General features: G+C 26.9%; 1 protein-coding gene across 3 annotated transcripts in view; it reads left to right on the top strand.

Moving 5' to 3' along the window:
• The window catches only part of LOC117172086 (synaptic vesicle glycoprotein 2B-like), a 13572-nt gene extending 4976 nt beyond the window's left edge, over positions 1 to 8596 (top strand). For 2 of the 3 annotated variants that reach the window (XM_033359844.1, XM_033359843.1), the window contains 10 exons: positions 2387 to 2434; positions 4186 to 4347; positions 4421 to 4583; positions 6420 to 6541; positions 6614 to 6852; positions 6926 to 7264; positions 7367 to 7508; positions 7669 to 7828; positions 7912 to 8039; positions 8239 to 8596. In XM_033359844.1, the coding sequence (XP_033215735.1) occupies positions 2387 to 2434; positions 4186 to 4347; positions 4421 to 4583; positions 6420 to 6541; positions 6614 to 6852; positions 6926 to 7264; positions 7367 to 7508; positions 7669 to 7828; positions 7912 to 8039; positions 8239 to 8273 (1538 nt within the window). In that variant the 3' untranslated portion in view covers positions 8274 to 8596. The remainder of the gene's footprint in view (positions 1 to 2386; positions 2435 to 4185; positions 4348 to 4420; positions 4584 to 6419; positions 6542 to 6613; positions 6853 to 6925; positions 7265 to 7366; positions 7509 to 7668; positions 7829 to 7911; positions 8040 to 8238) is intronic. The other variant, XM_033359845.1, reaches the window with a different exon arrangement.
• Positions 8597 to 9039: the final 443 nt, after the last annotated feature.

The following is a 9039-nucleotide window of genomic DNA, read 5'->3' as shown; positions in this document are numbered from 1 at the left end:
CTTGTAATCAGCCGAGGAATACGCCTGAATTTTTCCGGGGCGTTTTGAGCAAAATTTTGAATTTTGCAAAAATTGTTCATATGCAAAATCCAAAATTTTGCTAAAAACGCTTCGAAAAAATTTAGGCGTATTCCTTGGCTGATTACAAGAACTTTTTATTCTTGATGATGTTTCCGAAAAGCGCATCGTTTATTGTAAAAAAATTCATGAATGTTTTCACAAAAATTTTGCCATTAAGACGCCATTTGAAAATACTAAAACGAAAAATCGATCTTTGAACCATGGATTCTGGAAGTTTAGACATTTATTCCACCGGTTAGTGAGATTCCAGGTTAATTACAGACTCGAAAAGCTTTGGAAAATGGTTCACAAAAAAAAATAGGCACGAAAAATCACGTTTTTTTTGTTTAAACTGCATTTTTGGATAATAAATAAATTTTTTGAGGAATTGCATTGGCACCGTCGGAAAGAGGAGATATTAAGCAATAAAAATATATGTGTCTCAATTTTTTCTTGTGTCGAATAGTCTTAGTTATTGGCCGTTGAAAATCAGTATACCGGTAGTGGCGTTTTGGCCGTTTAAGGGTTAATTTAAAACGTTCAACTTTAAACACCTTCAAATTAAAATGGTCCGATTTTGAAAGTTTTATTCTAAATTATTTTCAGGTTTAAACTATTAAATTTTCCAAGTTAAATTGGCTGAGTTATTAACATTTCTAATTGGGAATTACGTAACTTTAAACCATTCGAATTTAATTATTGCAATTTCGAATCCTTTAAGATTGGACTATTTGAAATAATCACTTTTAAATTTTAATTATTTCGATGTGAAGTACCAAAAAATTCAGAAAACATCAAATTGGAAATTTCTACAATTTTGAGTGTGCTAAACTGACGTATTTGTAATTGATCACTGTAAACTTAACCGAATGAAATTTGAAAATATACTGAATTGAAAAAGGTTTTATAAGACACTTAAAAATTCATCAATCTCCAAACTAAGGATTTCAAAAATAAATAATTTATAATTGAAAACTTTAAAAATTAAAATTTTTGAATATATAAATTGCAGTAACAGTGTATATAATATCTGTATACATATGTAAATAATATCTAACACTGTCATCACGATTTAAAAATTTTTTAATTTCAATGTTTAAAGTTTTCAATCATAAATTTTTTTCGAATTTAAAATGATTTAATTTCAATTTGAAAAAAAAAATTATTCAAAAAAGGCAAAGTGTCAGCAAAGCATTTGAATTTTCGAACCATAATATTTAAATTTTTTAATCGTAGTTGGTTTTTCTACCCACAAAGATGATATTTCCACCAAACAGTTTACTTTTTAACAGAAAAATTAACCCCCAACTGAACAATTGCATTTTCAAGAAAATAATTGATTTCTCAGTACCAAAATAATGTACCAGTTGAATTTTTGAAGAAAAAGTTTAAACTCCAACCAAAAAAGTTGTATTCTTGAACTAAATAGTTGAACTTAGAAGCCAAAAAGTACAATTTTTTAAAAGGCCGTGCGTTTTAAGCCCAAGGAGCGAATCATTATCATAAAAACGAATTTTCAACAAAAACAGTTTAATTTTTAACAAAATAGTTACATTTTCAACTAATATAATAAATCTTGAGCAAATAAGGTGTTAAAAAATACGTTTAACGAAGTCGTTAAATTTCTAACCAATAAAGATGAATTTCGAACAAAAAATGTGATAGTTGATATTTCAAAATTAAAAAGATGTAGAGTGTAAATAAAAAACAGTTGATTCCAACCCAAAATGGCAAATTATTAACATATTAACAAAATTGTTAAATCCACAAATAATGAAATGAATTTTTAAGAAAGTAGGTTAACGCGAAACAAAATCAGGCTAATTTGAAACGAAACAGTTAAATATTCAATCCCGAAAGCACTATAAATGATTTTCAACCCAACAGGTGAATCTCCTAAAGTTACAAACGTAATTATTACAGAATACTTTTGAACCAAACAGTTGCATTTTTAACCATAAAAGATTAAATATCTACCAGAAGAGATGAAATTTCAAACCGAAAAGATGCATTTTCTACAAGCGATGTGAATTTTCAACCAAAATAGTTTTTTTGTCAAGAGAGATGAATTTTCAAGTAAAAGGTTAATTTTCAAGAAAATGGTTGAATTTCGTAAGAAAGTAATAAAATTTTAAAATTAAAAAGACGTGTTTGCACCCAAAGAAATTCTTTATGAAAAATTAAATACATGAATATCCAAATAAAGCATTGAAGCTTTTTGTCTTATTTATTCTATTTCTTATTTTTATTTAGATAAAAATTATACGAACCCAATGAAAATAGTATCATGCATGCAAAAATAACAAACCTTTCAATTTCAATTTAGAAAGCAAGACTGAAGAATCCGTAGTTGAAAGGGCAATCAACGAAACAGGTAATTCTTTATAAAAATAAGTCCGAAAAACGCTTCCTAAGCTACGGGTCAAGTCACCACCCATCCTGCAAAAAGTTTCCAATTCCAAAGTAAGATAATCCGGAATTTTTTTTTCGAAACTCAAATATCAATACGTTTTGGAGAGTTAGCAGAGGAGTGTCTACGAACTAAAACCATGCTAATAACTTTTATTTTTAACAAATAGCCCCCCCCCCCCAGCGTCCCAAATATGACCCAAAAATAATAAATCTACATTTTTACGTATTATTGTTAATTTTTAGCAATTTTCGCAACTTTTTAAACACATGTGATTACTTATGGAAACTCTGAATATCCCTCGTGACTTTTTAAACAATTCGTAATTGTTTAAACAAATGTAACTTATTTAAATTATTATTTTTTCGCAAAAAATGTAAAAATAATCGTATTTTCTGAATTAAAGGTAATAGTTAGTCATTTCTTGGAATAGTAAATTTTATAAAAAACATTGTGTGAATATTTAAACAAATAATGATGTTTTGTTTTCAAACCAACTGAATTTGTTGAATAATTAAATAATTTGGATACATTTTTTTTAATGTTTAACAAATTTCTGTTTCTTCAAACAATTTGTATTTGCTCCAGCAGTTTTCTTTCGAAAAATTTACAAAAATAATATAATGAATAAACAAACAACTATTATTTCCTGAAAATATTTAAAAAATCTGATTTTATGAATAAAACGTAATATTGAATGATTTTGGGGAGTAATAGGTTTTGCTAAAAGCTTAATCTCATTGCTTATACGATTAATTATTGTGTTTTCAAATTTCCTTAAAATTGAGTATGGATGGCTTACAAATAAAATTGTTTGAACAATGACATGATACTTTTAACAGAATTAACTGCTTTCTCAAATTATTCATTATTATGTTTAATTTAGAAAATACGAGTTTAAAAATATTGTTGAAAAAATGGTTCTTCAAACTAATTATATTTGTTTAAACAATTAAAAAATCGTGGATATATTCTTTCTATACACTACACAGTCCGAAAAATAAATGTATGTATTTTATTTTATATTGGTTCTTTAAGGCTATTAAAAAAACTGCTTGACCAAATAAAAATTGTTTAAATAAATAATAATTTTTCAAATATTAGAAGAAGTGTTTTTAAAATCATCAACTATTACATTTCATTTAATCAATACAATTATTTTTTACATTTTTTGGGCATGAATAATCGTTTTAATAAGTTAAATTTATTTAAACATATAGAAAATGATTTGAGATATTAAGATTGTCCATAAGTAATTATTTGCAAGAAAAAAGACGGTAGAAATGACTGAAAATTAATAATAAAATATAAAAATATAGTTTATTTTTTATTTTTGGGCCATATTTGGAGCGTTGAAGGGAGGGGGTAAGGGTGGGTTAAAAATACAAATTATTAGTATAGTTTTATTTTTGGTATTCCTCTTCAATCCCTAAAAAACTTGACAGATGAAGAGTGACTTGTCCTACTGTGTAAAAAAAAAGTTTGCAATGAATGTTTGGACCACCCTAAGAATTAAATATTTGTAATTAATAATTAATTTTTTTTATTCTGTTTATTAAAAAGCAAAAAATAATATTAATTATATTTAAAAAGGCAATGTTCAATTAGTGTTTTTAACGATAATGTTTTTTTTAATCATATAATATTAAAGATTTTTTAAGTTGACAATAATTTCAGAATAATTGTGCAGAAAATATTCTTGTAATTTTAAATAGGATTTGGGAAATTCAACATAAAAGTAACGATAATATGTTATCTAATTTATTTAAACGCCGCTATTGCAAATGGAGTTACTGGATTTATTCTTCCGGCAGCTTCCTGCGACTTAAAAATGAATACTGTTGAAAAAGGACGATTCGGCACTGCATATCTGGCTGGTAATTATTTCTAATTTTTTGTTATCAAACAATGTAAAATATAATAAAAATTACAGATATCGAATAAATACAGGTGCATGCCTGAGTCCATTTATTTGCGGACTTTTATCGGATTTAAAAGGTCGTAAGTGGATCCTAATAGTGTCATTATTTCTTCAGGGGTATTCTGATTTATTTCAATCAATTGTGCCCAACTACTGGGCTATAACAGCCTTAAAATTAATATCTGGTATTGCGTAAGTAATATAATTAATGTTTTAATAGTCAATAGTGAAATTAAAAACTAAATTGAACTTTTCTAAGTATTAATGATTTCAAATTTTTAAGTTCCATCATTTTTAGCTTTCGATTAAATATTCGTTTAATGTTGAGTTTGAAATTATTATTATTTTGGAACATTCTTAAACTAAAGAAAAGTTTGCCCGCTGCGCGGGCACATTCTCATAGCACGATAAGCTCGCTAGTTCGAGCGCGCCGACGGCGCGCGGCTGTTGGTTCTCGCGCTTCGCACATTCTTGCATTTTTCGCACATTCTTGCGAAAAAATTAAAACTCAAAGCATCCCCCACTGTAATTTTGTTATAGTGAATTCTCTTTCGTTAAAAGATCTTCGCTCGAGAGCTTAAGTGCACCTTAGGCGCGCGACTGTTTTTCTCGCACTTCACGTTATATATATTATATATATATTTTGAACGTATGACAAAAACAAGTTCTCAATCTCTATAAAGGAGATATTTACACATTTAAAAATCGTTCAAAGAACGGATAAAAAATGCTAAGACTTCTGTCTGGAATTTTGGAATTATAATGGGATTGCTTATTCAGATAATGCAAAATAAAGCACAAATTGTATTTATTATGATTACTTTGATTTTTTTTTTATTTTGCATTAAATTTTATTCTTATCTGCGCTGAAACATGTATCATTCCAATAAGTTTATGTCATTACAATTCATAATATGCATGGAAATTGAAAAACATTTAATCTTATTGCCTTGTTTTTATTTTGTCTTTATTTTTAATCTTGTTGTTTACAATGAAAGAAAAACTACGCTCCCCATCAAAAAAATATTCGTAAAAAATTTGTAAATCCTTTTCGTTGAATGAATTTTTTCTTATTTATTCTCGTAGCTTGTATCGTCTGTATACAAACTAACTTTTCTTTATTTTGAATGTTGTTTTTTTATCAATAAAACATAACAAATTATTCTATAAAAAAATTAATTCATGATAAATTTGACCAATCTTTCGAAAGTCATCCGGTATACAGACAGCAATAACAACAACAACAACAACAACGCCGGATAGACAGACACAACGTAAAAACTTGTTTTTCTAACTATATATAAGAATATAGTAACTCAATTTTCAATACCAACTTCTAAAATATTCTTATTTTTAAGACTTGATTAAGAAGATTTAAATCTAAATTTAGAAATTACTAAAATTGATGCATAATAATTTAGACTATTTAAATCTAAAATTATAAAACTAAAAACCGAATATCAAGGCTTTAAATATGAAATTTTTTAGTTTTAAAAGATTCAAAAGTCAAATCGTCCTGAAATTTTTTGTATATAAATTTAAGTCTATAATATTGTGAAATTTTAAATAAAATTGCAAACCTCTTAAGAAATGAAGAAATTTTATACTTAACATTTTATAATTTAAGGTGTTGAGGCAAAAATATTTTAGTTTCGATTTCCCTAAAAACATAATTGTTTCAAAACTGCGCATTTAAAACTATAATTTTTAATACAAATTATAGGCATTTTAAAGATGATAAATTAATTATTGATGAGTATCATATCATGTAGAATTATGCCACATTCAAAGCGATCAAATAGATTTTTTATTTAATAAATGTGATTTATATATGAAAACAAAATAATTTTCATTTTACCGTTGAAAATTGAAGAATTTCAACTAAATTTCAATTAAATCTTTATGAATAATTAATTTCGAAATGAAGGTTTGAAAATTTTTTTGATTCAGACATCGCTTAGAAATTTAAGCAATATTAGAAAAATAAAAGAATATTGGAAAAAAATTATTTGAATTGATATCTTTTAGGGCCACTGGACAGATGTTCACTGTGATTACCTACATGAGTGAATGTATTCCATCGAAGCAAAGAAATTCTCTTTTAACATTTATGGAATTTTTCTGGATTTCAGGACATGGTCTTGCATCCGGTAAATATAAAGAAGTTCAGAAAAAATAACCTAAAGAATCTATTTCCTCATAAAACAATTTTAAAAACTCAGCTTTAGGTTTGGCTATTATTCCTCTGAATTTTGAATACAGGAACGACTTTTTTTTCTTTCGCTCCTGGAATTTGTACGTTACAATTTGCTCTCTGCCTGCCTTTCTCATTGGTTCCTGCTTCATTTTTTTCCCTGAAACGCCTAAGTATTTGGCAGAAAAGGGATCAAGTGAACAATTACTCCAGGTTCTTACTAACATGTATGAACAAAATGTTGGAAAGTCAGGAAAAGAATACATAGTAAGGGAAATTTATTATCAGCAAAACATTATATTCCATAACTTGTTTATAATTATTAAATATTTGTTTAAAGGAAAAATTGCTGAACAGTGGTGATTGTTCAATCATCGAAATGGTAAATAAAACTCGTACTGAATATTCAGTGAAAAATAATAATGCAAAATCGTATTTAGGGACAAAAATATTAAAGGAATTAAAACACATTGGAACCATTTGTAAGCCGCCACTCTTTAAAAATACATTTTTTGCGTGTGTTACTGCATTTTCTTTAAGCTCACCATATTACGCTCTATTTATTTGGTTGCCGGAGATTTTTCAGCGATTTGCTGATTTTAATTCACAGCATCAAAATGGAAGTTCCTCAAATATTTGCACAGTTTCACGTGAAATCCATTCTTCAGATCCATTTAGGGTACAATTATTTTTAATTATTGAATAATTTAGAAACTAATAAACTAAATTCTGAAAATACTCTCTTTGATTAACTGAAAATATTTTTTGTGATTTTTTTCAGGATCAGCAAGATTCGTTTGGCTGTGATAGAGCAATTGACAACAGCGTTTTTATTAATAATTTATATATGTCTGCTGTCTGTGCTCCTGCTGTTCTTCCGATGACATTTTTGGTCAATCGCTTGGGATTTCGATTTTTTATAGGTAATCATATATTGTTAATTAGTGATTATTAATCAGTATTGTAAATTAATAAATGATTATTTTAGTGAAACTAAAATTGCAAGATTGAGAGGAAATGAAGATAACATTTCAAAACTTCTTCATAAGAAATAAGTTCAATTATTTTTTCATTTATTTGCAGCTTCTTATTCTATCACCTCCTCGGCTTTAATTCTTGGAGTTTACTTTGTTAATTCTTCCATGCAAAATTTAATTCTTCTGTGCCTCTACTTTTCACTGCTATCAGTTTGCATAACCGGTTCATTTGCATTCTTCGCAGCAATTTTTCCTACGAATCTCAGGTAGATAAAATGATAATATTATATTGATTAATTATTTATTATATTTATTACATCATGTATTATATATTTATTAATTATTTTAGGTCGTCCGGAGTTACATTAACATCCTTTTTATCTCGGATAGGAGGCGTGTTTGGGAATACAATTTGTACTTATCTCATAGATAATAATTGTTCATATCTAATTATGGCAGTAATGTCTCAACTTGTAGGTCAGTATTTTTTATTTATTTCACATAATTTCTTGTTAGCATAATTCAATTTTGTAAAGATTTTGGGCGGTCGTTCTTTCGGAACTAAAGTTAAATTATGATGAAATCATTCCTATAAGTTATCAATACATTTTTAAATCACTTGATAATTTAAACATTTATCTATATTTCTATGACTTTGTATTATTTATGATTTCAGTGGCAGCAATATCAACCTTGATAATTCGTGAATAAAGGAATTGTTTATTACAGAGCGTACTTTTAAAGTAATTAAATATGAAGGTCTCAATAGCTATACGTACCATTATTATCACAAGATTTCTAGTGGACAGTTATTAAGTAAAATTTTCCTCATGTGTAAAAGAGGTAAATTTATTAGAATCCTTAGCTTTAATAAAATGAGTCGTTACTCGAAGTAATTGTTTACCAATGACCTCTACAAACCAATCAGGTTCTTATTGTAGTCATTCATCAATTAAAATTAATGATAAGCAAACATAAAGGTTTCGCATCTATGAAAAACAAAGTATCTCTAATAAAATGTTAAAAATCTTGCACATTTGTCATACATTTTTCTTGATGCTTCTAACGAATGTAAAATAGACAGTTTTGTAGCCATTTTGTATTAACATTTTCTAGAAATCATCAATAAATAATACGTTTACATCTAGAAAACTATAAAATACTCTTTTCAAGTGTATTTTCTAACACTTCAAATTTAATATTTCTATTTATTGACAATTAAATATCTTTATACGTTTTCATTATCTTATGGGTAATTCTATTTTAAATCATGGCGAGAGGTCCAGCTTGGAGATTCAATTTTTTTTTTAGTTTGATATATCATTCGATAGTGAAAATAAAGTGACACAAATGATTATTTTTTAATTTCTCTAACCGTTTCATTGTGATTTTTTCTCGTTAGCGATGCAAGATATCAGAAAAGAGCAAGAGGTATTTTTTGCAGAAATTTTCTATATGTACAACTTTTATGGAAACA

This window comes from Belonocnema kinseyi, chromosome 4 (assembly GCF_010883055.1).
Source record: "Belonocnema kinseyi isolate 2016_QV_RU_SX_M_011 chromosome 4, B_treatae_v1, whole genome shotgun sequence".
Lineage (NCBI taxonomy): Eukaryota > Metazoa > Arthropoda > Insecta > Hymenoptera > Cynipidae > Belonocnema > Belonocnema kinseyi.
Note: the sequence above shows the minus strand (reverse complement) of the source record. Positions and strands in the feature narration are given on the sequence as shown.